The 18,786-nt window shown below is 46.8% G+C and overlaps 1 protein-coding gene across 2 annotated transcripts in view; it reads left to right on the top strand.

The window, feature by feature from the left end:
* The window catches only part of CHD1L (chromodomain helicase DNA binding protein 1 like), a 28,539-nt gene extending 15,846 nt beyond the window's left edge, over window positions 1-12,693 (top strand). For both annotated transcript variants that reach the window (XM_082337820.1, XM_082337821.1), the window contains 12 exons: window positions 16-130; window positions 574-727; window positions 1,818-1,983; window positions 3,164-3,309; window positions 3,682-3,845; window positions 4,560-4,768; window positions 5,853-5,951; window positions 6,726-6,796; window positions 7,056-7,170; window positions 7,421-7,529; window positions 8,233-8,584; window positions 12,634-12,693. In XM_082337820.1, coding sequence (XP_082193946.1) covers window positions 16-130; window positions 574-727; window positions 1,818-1,983; window positions 3,164-3,309; window positions 3,682-3,845; window positions 4,560-4,768; window positions 5,853-5,951; window positions 6,726-6,796; window positions 7,056-7,170; window positions 7,421-7,529; window positions 8,233-8,311 — 1,427 coding nt within the window. In that variant the 3' untranslated portion in view covers window positions 8,312-8,584; window positions 12,634-12,693. The remainder of the gene's footprint in view (window positions 1-15; window positions 131-573; window positions 728-1,817; window positions 1,984-3,163; window positions 3,310-3,681; window positions 3,846-4,559; window positions 4,769-5,852; window positions 5,952-6,725; window positions 6,797-7,055; window positions 7,171-7,420; window positions 7,530-8,232; window positions 8,585-12,633) is intronic.
* Window positions 12,694-18,786: the final 6,093 nt, after the last annotated feature.

Genomic DNA, 18,786 nt, shown 5'->3' on the forward strand with positions numbered 1-18,786 from the left:
CTTCTTTGTTCATAGGTGGAGTTGGCATGAACCTGACAGCAGCCGATACAGTTATTTTTACTGACAGTGATTTTAACCCGCAAAACGACTTGCAAGCAATAGCAAGAGCTCACCGGATTGGGCAGCACAAGTGAGAAATGTTGCTCCTCCTGGTTTGGTTGCTGACTCTCCTGGTCTCTCAGTATTGCTTTCCCTATCCATAGGCAATGGAGGGTTAAAGTACAATAGATTGAAGATCAAAGAAGGAGAGCAGAGAGGATTTTATGTCTTCTTTTTTTCTGTTCCAGCCCCGTGCAGTCTTGTCCTTGTCATGTGTCTAGGGTGGGAGCTTTGTTGATTCAGAGGAGCAGAAGGAATCTGGAGGTTTGCCTGCACTTTTGCAGGGAGCATTTCTCTTGTGTCAAGAAGCAGTTGTATCAGCATTACATTTCTGCTGATTATTTTTGTTGATTTTGTTCTTGCCTTTTTTTCCCTACCAAAGGAGTGGGTGAGGGGATAGTGCTCCATGCAAGGAAAGAGCTTTAACGCACCTGAAAAAAAGAAAATAATAAGAATTTTCTCAAACTTTTCAAGGCCTGTAAAAATTATCCGCTTGATTGGGAGAGACACAGTTGAAGAAATAATCTACCGAAGAGCTGCTTCTAAGCTCCGGCTGACCAATGCCATTGTAGAAGGTGGTCAGTTTGCTCTGGGAGCGCCCAAGGCTCAGGGAGCAGCAGAGTTACAGGTAAAACAGAGCTATATCCTCAATTTGACTCCAGTAACGTCTTTAGAAATGTCCCAGAGTGTTTCTGTATTTATGTCTGATATGAACCTAGCCAGACACTTAGGTTTTGGGAGAGATGTGCATTGACATGACAGTTTTTGCATGTCTTAGGAACCAAAATGACTTCCCAGGTCCAGACAAGATCTGACGTTTGAAAACAGTTTTTACAATTTTGATGCGCATCCATTGTTGAAAAAGGGTGTGTTTTCTTTGGAGAAGATGGGAAGGCAGAACCTCTCCATGTTTTACTTGTTTATTTTTAATTATAACAGGTCTAAAGTGGAAGCTGACTCATTGTTTCTAGAACTTATCTGTCTCTGGTGCTTTTCTCTCGCAAACAGAGCTGATGATAAGTACTTAGTCAGCTTTTGGTTGCTAGTCTGAAACTCAGTCAACCTTCTGTTGACCTCTTGGCAAATATAGCATCTCAGGAGACAGGGCATGATTTATAATTCTGACCTGAAAGCTGGGGTTTGTGCTGAGAACTTGGGTTGAAAACCTCAAGCAAAGTGACATTTAGGGGAATATATCCCCTGTGTGCAGCTAAACCTGGGAGAGGTCTGGAATTAGTCTATCCTCTCCCCTCCCCGCCCCGTCAGCATGTATCTCAGCAATTATAGTTTCCATGGGAGAAGTGGAACTGAGCCCATAGGAAATTCCATGCTGATATTTTTCTCCCCGTGGATTTTTGTGGTATTTAAGCTTTTGTTTTAAAGGAGTTGGGGGCAAAAACAAGCCTGGTCTTTCTGGCTATGAAGAAAGCTGCTTGGATGCAGTCAGTACAATGCTGTTTCGTCATTTAGCCCTGGAGAAAAATGACTGTTCAAGTCTGGATGAGTTATGTTTGAGGGATATATGTTGTAGGGGCCTGTCCCATCAGGTGTTGGGACAACTAAGCATGTTAAAGCCTAAGTATTTTGACAGGTACCATTAAGGCTGAGATTTCTCCACTCGTACATCCTTTGCCTTTAAGTCTGAGAAGCTCGAGACACTGGGATTGGCATGGAATTAGGAGATATTAATACTAAACTTGCCCTTCTCTTTGTTAAAGCTCAGTGAAATCTTGAAATTTGGCTTGGATAAATTGCTCGCCTCTGAGGGGAGTACTATACAGGATGTGGAGCTAGAAAACATCCTTGGAGAGACAAAAGGAGGGAAGTGGGTAATGGATGTTGTGCTGCCATGCGAAGAAGAGCGCGAAGAGGAGGATGCAGAGAGTAAGTTAAGAATCGAAATACCTACGAAATGCATGACACTTGGGTGCTCTTAGAGCAAGCTTCCCGGGCAGGGGTGGCATTTTCCAGGCAACAAGAAGAAAAGTGGACTTGCAATTGAGTGACTTGGATTTTGTTTGTGACCTATCCACAAACTTTATTTCTGAGCCTTTATTGGTCATCGTCTTCTTTTTGTGTCCTTATTTGCCTCTTTGTAAGATAATAGTAACAATATTTGCCCAGTTTGGTGGCTGAGGGGCGGAATTCCTTCACGTGCTTCAAATATTTTGAGACCTCAGATGAAATTCACAAGAAAAGGGGAAATATTCAAATGGCAGATGCTATTTTTCCCACAGAGAACCATTAAGGTAGATCTACAGTTTTAGAGATATAACAGTAACTTAAGGAAAGGCTATGTAACAGCTGTTTTATATTTATCTCCAAACAAAAGATTATTGGCCATGAAAAACACAAGGTAATATGACCTTAAAAATTCCAAAATGTGAGATAAGAGATGCGGAGTCATGGAGTCTAAACAACTAGAATAAACCTACTCTGTCTTCAGTACTCTTCCTTCCAGTCCAGATGTCACACAATTGTGGTTAGTTTTTCATAGCCCCATACTATACGAGAATAAATTCTAAGGATACTTTCCCTCTTCTAGTGTCATGGTGAGAAAGACTGAATTTCTGTTTTGAATAAACAGTAGCACTTAAATATAGATCTGTGACTGAAGCAGAAATATGGCCCTGCAGGTTAGGTATTTTCCATCCTGCAGCAGTTGCCAGCAACAAGTAATTATTTGCTGAGAGTTAGCAAAGAGTGGTATTTTCTGTTGGTAAGTTAAAGAGGAGCAGTGGTACCACACTGTGTAATAGTTATTGGGAAAATAGCTCACCTGATGAGCAGTAACTCTGGGCTGCCACAGTTCTGTGCTTTTATTTTGTATATATGTATAAATGACTTAAATGAAAAGCTTTTGCCTAAGGAAGCAAATCTTGATTCTCTTGTTTCTACATGATGCTGACTCTCGTCATACAAAAAAATGATGAGACTGAACATCATTTTCTGCTGAGGGTAGAACAGTGCTACAGAGAAGGCAGATTTCTTTCAGTCTCACTGTACATTTTAGGTGTTAGTGGCTTTCAGTTCCTTTTTACACTTTTTAATTATTTTTTTAAAGATCACATGTACGTGTACGAAGGCAAAGATTATTCAAAAGAACCCAGCAGAGAAGACAAAAAAGCATTTGATCAGCTTTTGGATCTTCAGAAAGCCTTGACTGAAGAGACCAGTAAGGAAGGGAGAGCTCTCCGGAACAAAGCAAACGTAAGACAAAAGACATGACAAAGCACATGATGCTCTTTCATTTGCTTGTGGAAAATGAGGCTGACTGTTTTCTCTCTTTACCTACAGCTTGCAGAAGGCATGTTAAAAGGTTTGGATGTCAATATAGTAAAGTTGGCTCTTGAATCTGAGGGCTTGACAAGTCAGCAATGCTGATAACGTATCAGAGAGATGATGTGCAGGGCACTCATATCAACTTAGGTCACAAAACCACGTATTATGTGACAATTGGGATCTGATGACTAAGACCTGTGGACAAGTAGACAAATGGGAAAGGAGCGTAGGTTAAGGTGGGCACTAGACACGGCTTTAAGATGAGCAGTTTGTTTCTATGATACTTCTTTCTTTCTCCAGGCCCTTCTCACAGGCCTCCGGGAACAGTCAACCAGGAGGAAGCACTTGTTGAGCGCAGAGGAGCTGGAGGCTAGGAGGAAGAAGCGCCAAGAAGCAGCAGCAAAGAGAGCAAGGCTCATGGAGGAAAAGAAGAAGGCAAAAGCAGAGGCAGAACACAAGAAAAAGTATGGTTTGTACTGCATGTACTACTTGTAAGCTGGTGTCTGCTATACTCTAGAAATGTGCATCTGTTTGATGAAATGAAGTTGTGCTCTGTATCCACTCTGGCAGGTGGGGCTGGGGATGAGGGAAGGAGAAGATGACAAATTGGCTGCAGGCCACCCTCATGAGAGGGTTAACTTCATACATCAGGATGTTTCTGTGTGTGTGCTCAAACTGCATAACAGGGATGTGAAGGTGGAAAAATGGCTTGAGCCCCTAGCAAGGGTTCTTTTCCCCTGAATACATTGCCTGACTTCACATCTAATTTAATTCATAGAGACTGGCCTGAATAAGACCCCCATAGCTGAATGTACAGTGAGCTTTGGGAGAAGCTTTCTGAAATGTCACAGTTGGCCCCTGTGTATTGATCTGACATCTGTGACTCTGGCATGTGTCTTAACTTTCTTCTCCGTGTTTCCTAGATGTTCTTCCTTTTCATTGCCCTTTGTCATATGCTCCCTTTTTCCATGCCTGCAATTGGCTTATCGCACTGGCACGTGGCTCTTAATATCACAGATAACAACTGTGGTAAACTTTGTTCCGATCTAAAATAGGGGAGGGGAGCAGAGGGAATGCAGGTCTGGGTCTCCTGTGTTTCACTGCAGTGGTTTAAAGCGAGGTGTGTGCCCCCCACCTTTGATTTTCATTGAACATCATCTTCTCTTGCTTTGTTTCAGGATGGCCTGGTGGGAGGCAAATCATTACACATCTACCTGCCTTCCTTCAGAGGAAAGTGACTCTGAGGAAGAGTTTGCGGAGGATGAGGCTGGGCTAAATGTGGATTTAGATTATGAAGATGCAGACATGAACTGTATCAAGTACGTCATGGGAGATGTCACCTACCCCAAAGCAGAAGAGGAGGATGCCATCATTGTCCACTGCCTAGGTGGGACTTATGACAACAGGAATGTTGTTGGGTGAGGTGGACAAGGGGGCTGAATTGTCCCTACTAGTTCAATAGTTTCTAATTCCCAGCCAGACTGAAATAATTTGGATTTGAGTTCTGACTTAATCTTGAGTGGTGCAGAGGCAATACAGCCTCTACTCCACCATGCATAACCCGCACAAGTACTAGCAAGGTGTACCTGCGTCTTTTCATGCCCTCTCTGGATTTATGGGTGAGCCTCTTGAAAGGTGCCTGTATGGCTTGAAGCTTTATGTCTATGGCCAAGTGGGGACAGTTCCTCCTGAGAGCAGGGCCTTTTGTTCATCCCATGGAAGCTGTAGGGATTGAACTGAGATATTGAAAATCATCTCCCTTATCCAGTCAGCGGAGAGAGACAGGCACTTGCAGAGGCTGAGGTCCGAGTTTCTCTGTCTCGGTGCTTGTCTCTCAACGCTGACAGTACAGAGGCTCTAGGCTAGTCTCCTAATTTAAGGACTGTTTCTAAGTTAATTTCTTTTAAAGACACTAAAGCTGAGGGAGAGAAACTCACAGTACAGAGTTCCTCCTGAATTAGTGTCAGAGCTGCTCTCTGACCAGGGCTATAGCAGAACATTATAATCTGCTTTGGCTTATGTTAAACTCATCATGAAAACTCATGTTTAAAGTGGAAAAGCCAAGTAAAAGTGAAAGCCCGCAAATAACAAACATGTAATTGTGGGAAGCCCAAGGCACCAATCTGGGGACATACTAGGTGCATGCTCTATGCACCTATATGCATATATGTGAGGATACCGACAGGTTTATATGCTCAATGCCATGGTTAGTGCTTGTTTGAGCATCCTCAGTGGACAGTAAGAAGGAATTCTTCCCGCAGAGTTTTTCAGGGAACTGTGACAAGTTTGTTTTTTTCTCAAGGCCTGAGGTTTATCCTCTAGGATGGTTCCTTGACTTCAGTTCATGTGTGGTTCCCATGTCTGCCTTTGATAATCATTCGTTGCATTTGTACAGAGTAGGTCCCTTTCCTGCAGGGGTGGTCTTCAACCTCACTTTCTAAAAGGAGTCTTAACTTGTTATTTCATTCTAGATGACTCCGGCCGCTGGGGAAGGGGTGGTTTATTTACAGCTCTGGAGGCTCGTTCTGATCAGCCAAGGAAAATATATGAGATGGCAGGAAAGATGAAAGGTAAGAGATTAAAAAGAGATTAAAAAATGACCTTAGGGCAAGTACTTGAAAGAGCTTAAATCCCACTGATGTTGCAGGAGTGAGGTGCTGGGGTACCTTTATACTCATGTTTTTTCTTCTTTCTCTAGATACGTGCGTCCCTAGCTCTGAAAGTAGTAATACAGCAAGTGCTTTGATTTGACTTGTTTGGAGTGGGAGAACTCTGCATAGGGGTTGGTCATTCTGATCCATGCTACAAATCATAAAAAAAAAGAAAAAATTAAAACCCCGAACTTGGTCATTATTCACGGGATGTTTTTCACTATATAAGACAGAGCCCTGCACCTTCTGTCAAAGTGCTTTTAGGAAGGATGAAAGCCACCTCAGGCAGTACTCAGTTGAGCCTTTGGTTCCCTCCAAGCACTGATCTTCTCCTAAGCACATAGTAGCAGTTTTGAGCTACCTGCAGCTGGTGAGGAATGCACATCTGGCTGTAAGGTGGACCTGTTGTTTTTTCTAATTTCCTGGGAGATGCTTTCTTCTTGTTCCAGTGTCTCCCTTTCCATTTGTGGTCTTTAACTGGGATATGTGTGTGTCTGTGTGTCTTGGAGGGGGTAACATCTGTCTTGCTTCCCTGGGCAAAGGGACTGACTCTGCTGAAACCATTATGAGGAGGTAAAGAAAGCCAAGGAGAATAATACAGAACATGACAGTGAAATCACTGCTTCATTGACTCACCGTTGACTCTTCATGACTGATTTTTTTGTTGTTGTTCTGTTCTTGTTTTCTGGACAGACCTGGAGTTAGGAGGAACCCTGTTATTCCCCATTGATGATAAAAAATCCAGGAAAAAAGGACAAGACTTGGTGAGAATGAGAAGCTGCTTTTTGTGTTGCTCTGTCCACGTTTTTGAAGCCGTGTGAAATGAACGTTCTGTCTTTTTCCCAATAATAATGGCACTGAATACTGAACATGGCTAAGTTGCAGTTAAACATTAGAGAAAAGGAGATCTTTTTCTCATTTATTAAAGCTAATAGTTAGTAATGCAGTTTCCCAGCGCTATCACTGTGTCTCTTAGTGCTGTACATAGACTCCATTTCATGTTTTTGTGTGTTTTCTCCTTAGTTGGCCTTGATTGTAGCTCAGCACCGTGATCGGTCCAACAACTTGTCTGGCATTAAGCTGTCTGCTTTGGAAAAGGGCCTGAAGAAGATTTATTTAGCAGCCAAGAAAAGGAATGGTAAGTGTTTGTGCGGTAGAACAGTGAATCTTTACATGTGTGATTGCACATAAAGATGATGACCAATTTCCACCTCTCCTGTACTGTTTTTTTCTGAAGTGAAGTAAGAGGGCGATCTCCATGGCAGATATGTTGTGTTCCAAAATATTTCTTCTGTTCTTGTTGGGTAGCTTGAAGTCCTTATCTAGATTGCTTTCTATATGTGCATCTTGTCCTAAAGAGCGTGCACTCTCTGTTCCCTCCTTCTCAGCAACAGTGCATCTTCCACGTATTGGGTATGCAACAAAAGGTTTCAACTGGTATGGTACCGAGCGGCTCATCCGAAAATATTTGGCAACACGGGGTATCCCCACTCTTATGTATCCTTTTGGAGTATGTTTTATTTGGTTCACAATCTAATACTGAAATGATACCCTAAATATCTTGGTGGATGCAAAGCAAGAAAGCAAGGCAAGGCACAGATGCCACAGTCCAGCTAAAAACTTGGTTTATCTGATTTTGCTCTCATCCAGCTACTCATTCCACAGTGAGGACTTACCATCTTAGGTGATAATGACAGATTAGTGTGATTCAGTATGCCTGTCAGAATCTGTTGCACCTAGATGCTAGTCTTCCGTTGACAGCCATCAACTTACCTGTATGTGCCACATCTGTGGGGGAGATGCCTGGAATTTCAGAATAACGGAAATGACTCAGAAAGTAGCAAAAGTGAGGATGTGAAAAAAACATTACAATGCTTCACGCAAGTGATAACCTGCCTCCTTGGCTGAACATGGTGGAGTTGGTCTGTGTTAGGACAAGCTCTTATAAAAAAAACAGCTCATTGCTTTCACCGTCCAGGAAAGGAAACGGAGGTTTACAAGGAGGCTCTGTTTTGTCATTTCTCTAGAAAGACATGCGTTTGCTGTACTGCCACTGCCAGCAATTCTGTGAAACTGAAAACCTGAAACAAAGGCAATAGTATTCAGAGCATTCTGCCTCCTTCCTTGGTGAATCTGTTAGTGGACATGTTGTCTGGCGTTCCTTGACACTTAACAGCATTTCCTTGACACTTCTTATTAGATACTACTTCCCTAGGAATAAAGGCTCTTCCTCTGCTTCACAACCGTATTCATCTTCAATGACAGTCTCAAAGCCATGACGATGCAGTAATTTCATTGAGAAACATGCGCAAAAAGTCAAGGATCTTTTCACCATCACGCAGATAGTCTGTATGCATTCGCTTCAGAAACATGGCTTACACAGCTATTATTCGCTCCGGTCTCTCTCTGCCTGTGTTGGCCAGAATGTTTACGTGTTGTCAGTGGCTCTGGAGAGGAATGAGACTGCTTCAGAGTTCAAAGAGTCTTTGGATAAGGATGTTGGCTCAATCCCAGATCTGTTTTGGAGATGGAAAATTAAACTTTCACTGATGGTCAGTTGTTGTCCCTTATATTAAGTTATCGCTAAAGCCTGGAATACAGTATTGTTTGGCCATGTTTTTTCCCCCTCTTCAAATTTCATCCCTTGTCTCACCTCTTTTCAATCAGCTTTTTAGTGGTTACCTGGGACTGTGCGTACATGCCCACGTAGACGTCTCAGTGGAAAGGAAGCTGTCAACCACATGACAACCACACAGCATCAACTGTTTATACTGTTCCAGTTCCCCAGAAGTCCATCTGACTTGCATTTGTTCAAATATAAAGTTTAGCCACATAATCACGTGCTTACAATCTAGCAAAATCCTGACCGGTATTCTTGGCAAAGGCATGCAAGGCTGCCAAAATTTGAGCCTGGCTTTATAAATGACACCTTTCCTTCTCCCACAACTGCTTTTTCATTACGCAGTTCTTTGTTGCAGCTGTTGGGCAAAACCAGTTCCTTACTGCTGTCCAAAAAGCTGCGTGAAAGGTTCCACAACCCTTTGATTCACTTTAAGGAAATCTAAATGCAGAGTTTGTGATGTTGGCTTTACTCCATCGCAACAGAACTTTCCTGTTTTTCACATTGTTGTCACTGTTGGCTTCAGGATATTTTTTAGGGTTTTTTTAGTACAACTAGGCAAGAGTAGCTCTCCTAATAAGTGTTTTGACCAGGGAGACTGTGAGCTGCCAAACTTAATTCAATTTAAAGTTCAGCTTCCAATAGGAAATCACCCCACAAGCAGTGGAAAGTATGTCTTTAAGTATCTCATTGCCAACACACATCTCATGGGCTGCATTTACACCGCCTCTGTAGCACCAGCTGGTTACTTAATAGTTTCAGGCCTGATTCTGACACGGCTCATCACACTGGTGCACCGCACACTAGAAGAAGCCTTCCTGAGTTGGATACTCTGTCGTGCACTCTTAGCTGTACCAGAAAACCCCAAGTGATTTCTTACCTCCTTTGGCCCTGCTGAAGCGTAGGTAAGCCAGTGCTGCATACCACCTGTGTGGGTAAGACCTTTCTTGCAGCAGGAACAGCCCCTTTGTGTTTGGCAAAGGGCTTGCAGGATCAGAGTCTGACTGTGGAGACCTTCTGGGGTGAAAGGCGGTGAGCAGAGGTACGCTACCTTGTTTTCCCCGTCACGCGAACTGGCACTCTTCCAGCAGGCCGGCTGGTGGCACTGTTAAATCAGCTGCAGCCGCACACGCTGCTCTTCAGCCTCCTTTCAGAGAGCAGGGCAGTGTCTCCAGCCTGGAAAAACGCTCCCTGTTTGCCAGAATTAAAACATCAATTATGCTTTTCTCTTTGCCAGCTTGACTGAACATGTAATTTCAGTCTGCAGACTCAAGGCTCTGTTCCTCCACCTATTCTTTTCCTGTATATTTGTTACCCTTTTTAAAAGGTTTCATTCCCAAGTGTTCCAGTGTGTGCAGTCTTGTTCCTCAGCTTCACACACACCTGTGGCCAAATCCAAGCCCACCTACAGGCTCTCTGGCCACCACGCAGTTACGCAGGGACAGGATTTGTCTCGTGGCTGAGTCCCCCAGAATAGATTGAAGTAGTGCATCTACCACGGCTGTGGTAGGTATTCCTATTTGAGGCCTCATGCTTTCTTTTTTTTTCTACAAGAAGACGGGGCTCTGCCTTTGTCCTGTGCCCCCCACCCTGCTATAATGCTGATTACAGTTATAAAGGAGAGGAGGGCAGGACTACCTGCCTGTTAATGTCCCTTACCCTCTAAGATAAGGCCCACGGGGGCTGCAAGGTTCCTGGCACACACAGAGGAAAAGTCATGATACGCAACAGATTCTAGCCCTCTAACTTAGGGGCAAGTCAGACAAAAGATGTTCTCTTTTCCCCCTCTAGTCCTCGTGCCCTGTACAGATGAAATCTACCTTTTTTTTTTTTTTCCTTTAAATTTACTTAGGAGAGTGTGGGGGTTTTGTTGGGTTTGGATTTTTTGGGTTTTTTTTTTTCATTTTTAAACAATATTTGTAATATTCTTTAAATCTGCTGAACCCAAAGAAAAGTCCTACCTCTATCTGCTTTGAAATGGAAGTGAGATTTCAACTGAATCCTGAACTGGGTTTTGCAGAATCTCAGCCAAGTGAAGTTTTTCTAGGGTTTGCTACCCCCCACCATTTCTCTTTATTTGGGCAGGAATCGTGTATTTTGGATAATTAATTCCATAAAGGGCTCAGTAGCTTTTATGCAAGTTGCTATTCAAAATAAATGTGTCATGCTGTTTCTTCAGCTGTGCAGTACCATGCATTTTCCCTTTCTAAATAGCAACCACCCCAAAAGGGAAGGAAGGTGTGCTTTTGTAGCCATGTCCCTCTGGCCTCTCTCTTCCTCTAAACAAGATTTTCTGCAGCGTAAGAGCTGAAATGTGGTTCCTTGTGCATATCTGTCATTGCACGTTTACTTCGACGTTAGATGTATGCTGCTAGATTGAGGTCAGCGGCACTGAGCAAGATCATGCACAGTTCAGACTGGCTCTACAAGCAGTTTGATCAGATAGGATCTATGAAGTGGCACCCAGCCTCAGCGAAAAACTTTCTCCTCCACCCCATGCTGGAGGCTCCAGCTGATGCCATATAAGAGTGGGCAGTAATTCAGAACGATGTTTATACTTGTGCTGGCTCAGCTCATGCTTATGTTTCTTACTTGATGTGGCACTGCCTCTGATTCTCAAAGGGTTGTGCAGACAAATTCTGTCTTTGGTGAAGAAGCTCTATGGCCGGTAACTTAAGAATGATCTTTTTATCCTACTCGGGAAACAGTAAAAAAAAATGGAGAAACCAATCGGGTTTTATGGACACGTGTAGATTTGTGATTTTGTCACTGAATTTTGTCACAGACAAAAATTATCTGGATATGTCACTGTGTGTTGGGGAAGGTGGAGTCTGGATTTGGGGGAAAGAAAGAGGAAGACTGGTTCCCGAGGTGATGGAGAAAATCTACAGCAAATTCAACCTCAGTTTCTTAACAAAAATACTGTATGTATGTGTCTCCAAACAAGGCAGAATTTGGCCCACAAAAATGATCAGTAGAAAAATATAAGGATAAGTAGTTGGATTTATTTTAAAAGAAGTGAATCTAATGGTCCTGGAGGAAAAAAAGAAAGAAAACCTCTGAGCAAAGAGATGACTTAAAAGTGTAACCTACATGTCAAGTCGTGTGAAAATTCCCACCACTTTACAATAGATGATCTAGAAGAGACAGCGTAGACCTTTGTTTAGCTAATTTGACTGGATAGCCAGTTGGTCCTGCACTGTGATCAGCAAATCAAAATGTAAGACAGAGTTATTCAAAACCCTAAGGGATTTGTTATAAGAACGGATAATGTCCACATTTTGGAAAGTACCTCTTCTAGTACATCCAAGATCACTTGAGTTCCACAGCTGGGACTGAAAATCCATCTCTCTCTGGTCTTCTGTCCAACTCATGCTTTTCAGAGTGAAAAATACAAGCCTGAGAAATGCAGTAGCAGGATTAGCAGAATTACAGATTAATATTTCCTCTAAAAAAGCAGATGTCTCTATCATTTTGAATTCCTTGCATGAACGAGTCAGAGTGTTTTCCATGCTGGACTCTACCATCCACCCATCTTGGCCTTGGTCAGATGGTATTGTATTTGTGGGAAGACACCTAGAACCTTCTGAAAATGTGATGAGGATAAAAATTGTCTGGATCCTCATGTTTCAACCAGAAAAAGAATGTTCCTGCTTGCACTTCCGAGTATTTTCTTGAGTATTTCTTCAAAGTTATGGATAGGAACAGTGCCCTCAAGGAACTACACGAGGTGAGAATGTCAGTCATGTTTCTATTGGAAAAACAAACCAAAGGAGTGTTAAGGGAAGCCAGAAGCTGCTTTTTGTAAGATCTGGAAAAAGTCTCGGTTTTTGCTGCCTTGAGCAGAAAATAATTATTTTATTAACTTATTTATTGAAGTCAGTGCAGGGCATCTGCTACCCTTCCTCTGCTACTTCCAGTGAACCTGAGGTTGTAGCATCGGCATTCACGTGATAAGGATTTTTTTTTTTTTCCAAATAGGAGAAGAGAGACAAGTTAAGAGCGAATCAAAGGTATTGATGATCTCATGCAAGTCCGCTGCAGAAAGGGATGAAGAATCTGAGATCATATCCCTTTTCTGTGTGCCACATCATGAAACAGGCCCAGTTTGGGCCTGGCTTCGTATGAGCGTCCTACCTCTTCATCTGTCGATCTGTGTGTGCCTCTAAGAGCATGCCATACAGCGCTGCCAGTCCGTGTACTTGACCACTTACAGATCCTGCCTAAAAGATCCCCTGGCCTCTACCGCCAGCAGGAACGGGAAAAGATCAAAACAGAAGGCAACTGAACAGTGAAGGTGTCTTGCAGTACGTACAGGGAGAGCACGCTCTGGACCAGAGACCATCTTTGTTTGACAGGGATGTACTGGAGTGAGTCCAGCACGGGTCCACTAAAATAATTCAGGGATTGGAGCATCTGACGTACCAGGAGAGGCTGGGAGAGCTAGGATTTTTTAGCCTTGAAAAGAGAGGTTTCAGAGTGGAATCAATGCGTATAAATACCTGATGGAAGGGAGTGAAAAAAATGGAGGCAGGCTCTTCTCAGTGGTATCCAGTGAAAGGAAAAGAGGGAACGGGCGCAAACTGAAATACATGAAATTCCATTTAAATGTGAGAAAAAAAAAACATTTTTACTGTGAGGATGTTCAAACACTGGAACCGGTTGCGGAGGGAGGTTGTGGACTCTCCATCCTTGGAGATGCTCAAAACCCGACTTGGCCAGAGCCCCGAGCAACCCGCTCTAGTTGACTTTGTTGTGAGTGGGCAGACTGGACTGGATGATCTCCAGAAGTTCATTCCAGCTTAAACGATTCTCCTGTGAATCTATGAGAGCTGTTCTGGGTAATCTAAAAAACCCTCAAATCTTACCTATTCGGTAGCTTCCAGGAGCATAGCACTTTACAGATTTCTGAACCATGACCCTACCACACCAGTAGCTCGACTCAGGTGAAACATTTCCTCGCGTCTCAGTGGTTTAAACAGATGATGAGAGATAAGCACGTAGCAGCGTCTCAGCATCCGCCCCGAGCCCATCTTCGGCGTATTCCTCCTTTGCCAATATTCTGTGTGACAGCTTGACGTAGTTGGCTGCAAGTGGGCCTCGCTGCCGGGTCTAACTGGTCTTGAAGACCTTTGAAAAAGTCCCCTTTCCCTTCTTGAAGTTCTTTCCCCTGAGTTTCTGTAGCCTTTCAGGCAGGGCAGCATCCCTCCTTGTCCTCTTCCCCACTCGGCACAGGTAAAACCTTGCTCCTCGCCCCGAGTCTCTCCCCTGCGCCAGGTGCGTGGCCTGCATAAACTCCAGCCTGTCGCCTTCTGTCGCGTTTCCCCCACCTGTGAGCGGGGAGGAAGAAAGCCCGGTTGCGATAGCGGAGCCCTGGGGAGCCATTCGCAGGCGGTGAGGCTGAGGCAGGCTTTCAGCAGGGCGGCAGGCGCTTTCCAGGGCAGGGCCGTTGCCTGGAATGCGGCGGAGCACTCGGGCCTTGGGCAAGTTTAGGCACATGTTGATGCAAGATACAAGATGGAGCCTATCACTTGATATCGGCCTCTTCCAGTCAGTCACGGGGTAAGCAGGTACGCCATGCAAAACGGGAGGTAACGTACCTACCAAGTCAGAGCGGTATGGAAGCTTTTCTGCTAATTCCCGGTTGACTGTTCCGTTGTCAAGTCATTCCACGTTGTGCGGATGCTGAGTAGGGAGCAAGCACCACAAATAAAACCGTGGCATTATTTTGGAAAAAGCGAGTGAGGGGAAATAGGAGAGCAGAAATAAAAGATGCAACCCACAGGAGCCCCAGTAATGCAACACAGAAACTATCTGATAGGAATAACTTCAGTATCTTCTGCATTTGTTCCCTTTGTAGACTGGTTTGTTCTTAAGTAGTTGAAAACGCAGGACTGGAATCCAGGAGGTCTAGATTTTCTTCATGCATTCCCAGCTGCTGCTTCATTGTACGGCCTGAAAACTTAACTCTTTTTAAAGGGTAAGACAACCCAAAGGTGAAATGAAAAAGGAGCACCATTTGAATTCAGAAAAGGTGACTTGCACGGCATGCAGAGCTCTGCCCGTTTCCTTCCCAGCTGCCCAGGGCAAGCGGCGTAAGGGATTTGGTGCCCAAGGCAGGCTTTGGGCAGCCTGTTAGAGGCTTCGGGCAAACCAGGCCCTTCTCCCTGGGGGGCAGGAGGTCCTGCCTCAGCGCAGACCTCTTGTGACCAGGGGCAAAGCGCGCTGCAGCTGCAGGCTATGGCTGGAGGAACCGAGCAGTCCCGTTACGGTGCCCGGCAATACGTGTGGCCTCGGAGGGGAAACCCAAGCGCATGGCTGTCGGGGATGGGCGAGCTCCCGGGGACGAGCCGTCCCCATTCCGCTGGAGGAGAGCGTGATGGTGCAAGAAGAGGTGAGGGGCGAGGCTGGGTGGAGGGGAGCTGCAGAGCAGGGAGGGCTCAGCCCCGGAGGGGCTGCGGGGCTCCGGAGCAGGGTTGGTGTCGGAAAGAGAGGCGGCGGCGGGAGGTGCGGAGGAGCCGAGGAGGGAGAGGTTCCCGGGGTGAAACCAGGCTGGCGGCGGGGTGCCGGGGGAGGCAGGGCGGCCGGGGCGGGGGGCGGCGGCGGCCGGGGCGGTGCGGCCGAGGCGGGGGAGGGCCGGGGGAGCGGGGCGGTGCCGGGCACAGGAAGCGGAAAGCGGCGGCGGCGGCAGCAGCGACGGCGGCCGCCGCCGGGGGAAGGCGGCGGGACGGTGCCGGGAGCGGCATGGGGCGGCCGCGGGAGGGAGGTGAGTCCGTCCGTCCGTCCGTCCGTCGGTCTGTTTGCCTGCCTGCCTGCCTGCCGGTGTGTGCGGGGTCGGGCGCGGTGCGGGGGGCGGCGGCGCTGCCCCCCACCACGCCCTCCCGCCGTCGGGACCCCGCCGCCGCTCTGCCGCGGGGTGCCGGGGCCGCGGCGGCAGCGGTGGGGCAGCCTCCTCGGCTGCCCGGGGTCGGGGTGTGTGTGTTTGTCCCCGCAGTCGGTACCACCGTACCTCCGCCGGGTCCCCGCTCCCCCCGCCCGGCGCTCTCCGGGGCGGCCGGTTCCCGCGGCCGGGCGGAGGGGGAAGGCGGGCGGGGGCGGCCGCCGGGCCTCCCTCCCTCCCTCCCTCCCTGCCGCCGGCCGGGGCTCTGCCGGGCAGCCTTGGCGCTGCCCTCGCCCGCCCCGAGGCTGCCGGGGCTCCGGTGCCGAGGGCGGGAGAAGCCTCAGCTCCCCGGGTGAAGCCCTCCCGTGCTGGCCCGGGCCGTAGCTGCAGCCCCTCACGGCGGGCAGCGCTCTCCCTGCCCGGCCGCGCTGTGAAGGGGACGCCGCGCTGCTAACGCCCCAGCACGGGTCAACTCACGCCGGTGCGAAGGCTCCGCTAATGCTTCCCATGCCCAGGCCGCGTAAAACAAGGTGCTTTATGCCTCGGCTCATCCCCCCGGGCAGCAAGGGGGTCACTGCCAGGGGGAGGGAGGGAGGAAGGACGCGATCGCGCTTCTCTGCTTCGAAGCCGCTTTGGTCGCCGAAGCGATGCCCAGGACCAAACGGTTGTTTCCATCCAGCAAGTTACGGCGTGGGGGGAAGCTCGCGTGGCCGGAGATAGATCTGCTCCCGCGACAGCCAAGGAGAGGAGAGTCTCCTTCTGCGCCTTGGCCGCGCTGGCCTGGGATGGCTACCTGAACGCTTCTGAGCGCGCCCAACAGAGGGCAAAGCTATTGCGTCCGCCGTTCGGTTTCGGTAACGGCACGCGTCGGGGAGCCGCGGCGAAACAACGTTGTGTTCTTATTTAAAAGGCTGTCAGGGTTGTAGACTTAACTCTCTCATGCCAAGGGCTGAACTCTTTGACTGCTGGGTCTATGAAAGCGTAAATGATTTGATGGCAGGGTTTTTGGTCTGGGGAGGCAGACTTAGCAATTCTATCACTGTTTGAAGCAGTGGGGTTTTTTGGCCCTGGGTTTGTCAATAATGACTTGCCCACAAGGTCTTTGCAGCTATAAAAAGTTAAGAAGTTAACTCACGCTGGCTGGAAGAGCAAATTAGGATGTTGCGGGGTATATTCTGTGATAGCATTGCCTGTGAGCCCATCACCGGGGCATCCTGACTTTGAGGAAAAGAGAGCTTCAGCAATGCTTTGCAGTCTTTGAAGAGCTTCGTTTTGACCGTGCTTGGCTCTTTTCCTCTGCTGGGGTTTGGCCCTATAGCTGGCCGCAACTATGGGACCAGTGTTGGCTCTGTGATCGTTTCAGTTGTTAATTTTGAAAAATAAATGGTGAATAGAGCCTTACAGAAAGCCTCCCTTAAGAATGCTCCGTATGAGCTGAAATTTTGGAAGGATTCCAGCCTGTGTCGGAACCACCCAGGCAAGTGTCTCGCTGCCCACGGTCATTGGCCAGCAGCTCCTGTGGCCACTACTGGCCTTTTGGTTTTGGTTAGTAGTCGCAGTGTTCTCAGTGGCCCTTATCTTATGAATATGTGCACCTCGGGAGGGCTTACCATCACTGGGAGACCGGGATACTGTACTAGGAAAATGCTACTGAGATAACTGCAGTTGTCCTAGCAAAACTTCATGTCGTACCGTTGTGGTAGCCTGCCTGCCTTCCACCCCCACCTCTGACAACCAAAGCAAAGAACGGTATCAGAGACGTGGCTTTGCTGCTATAAGGCGTGTTGTGCTCCGTAGGGACCCGAGAGGCGGACCCGAGTGGAGAAGCGCGATGTCCAGTTCTCCTGGTGGGAAACAGTAATTGTAAAAGCACAAGCAGTGTCGTGCTCCTCCATCTCTGGTACCGTCACTGGGGATATTTGGCAGAAGGGGAAAAAGTTTTCACAAGGGTTCAATCGTACGACTTCTTTTAATTTCTTATTAGCCTTTACTTTGGAATTATCTGATTTGGGTTAAATTAGTGGTTATTTCCTCAGGAGTCAACACCCTTGCCCTTTCTCCTTGCAAGGTCAGAATGGCATTGGCTTTGTACAGGGTTGAGCAGGAGGAGGGAGACGGGGGGAGACTCCACTGTGTTGTGTACTGGGGAGTTGATCAGGGTCTGTAGTCTTCTTTTTCTTTTTAAATTCAAATAGAAAATGCAGGAAGACATGCAGTATTCTAAAGGAGGGGGTGCACTTTCAGTAGAGAAACCTTTTGTAGTTTATAGCCTTTAATGCCATCTCGGTATCGAAGTGCTAGGGCTAAAAGTAAACTTTGAAAATAAGGTACAGGTAGTGCCTGCCTGGATAGGCAGAGTCTGAAAAGTCTTGCAAAAGTCTTTCCCCTGCTTGTTTCAGTAAGGCTGTAGGGCTTTGAATGTCAGTATGGAAAATTGTGTTTCTGTGGACAGTCCCAGGTGCTCTCGTATCATGAGGGTGAGGCCCCAATACCTTCTACCATGTTGCATGACTCTGGGGTTAAGAGGAGCACTTGAAGGTTTAGCAACACGGGAGACGTACGGCCGAGGAAGCACAAGCTTTCACCAGTCCGACAGGATGGTAGCTAAGGTATAATTTGCATGGTAGACTTGAACGCTGGCTGTGCTTTGCAAACCCGGACGGCGCGGATGTGGTTCTTGGAGCGGGCAAAGGACATCCTCCAGGGAGGTATTTCACCAGCAGGTCCCACGCAGAGAGCTTCCCAACTTTTAGCTGTGTGACAGGGAGGTAAGAGGCCGGCGCTTACCACTTGGAAACGCCGCTTGCTTGGGCGGTGGTTCTGGACGGGCATTTCTGTTGTCAATTGAAACGGCCTTGCTATGTTTTCAGACCTGCGTTGTTGCACGTTCTGATTAAACGTGCAGGTGGATTGCTTCAGTAAACCAAGCGACTTGTCTTTTTGAAATATCCATGTCATGGACTAATGGTTTTCAGCCTAGGGGGTGGAAATCCCCAGGGGTCTATGAAATCTTTCTAAGAAGCCTCTGAGAAGTAAAAGAAAAGAGGAAACTATTGCTAGAGGGCTTGAATTTGCTGACTACTGAACATTTTTTTAGGATGAGGGGCTTGCAAATCAAGACCCACCACCGTAGAGTAAAAGCCCTAATTTATATATATATATATATTCAAGGCCAAAATTAACCTTACTTAATGATATGTAAAAATAAATAGAAAGCTTTTGGAAAAAACCTTGTTTCCCAAAGCTCGTTGGCC

This window comes from Platalea leucorodia (genome assembly GCF_965183815.1).
Source record: "Platalea leucorodia genome assembly, chromosome: 2".
NCBI classification, from domain to species: Eukaryota; Metazoa; Chordata; class Aves; order Pelecaniformes; family Threskiornithidae; genus Platalea; species Platalea leucorodia.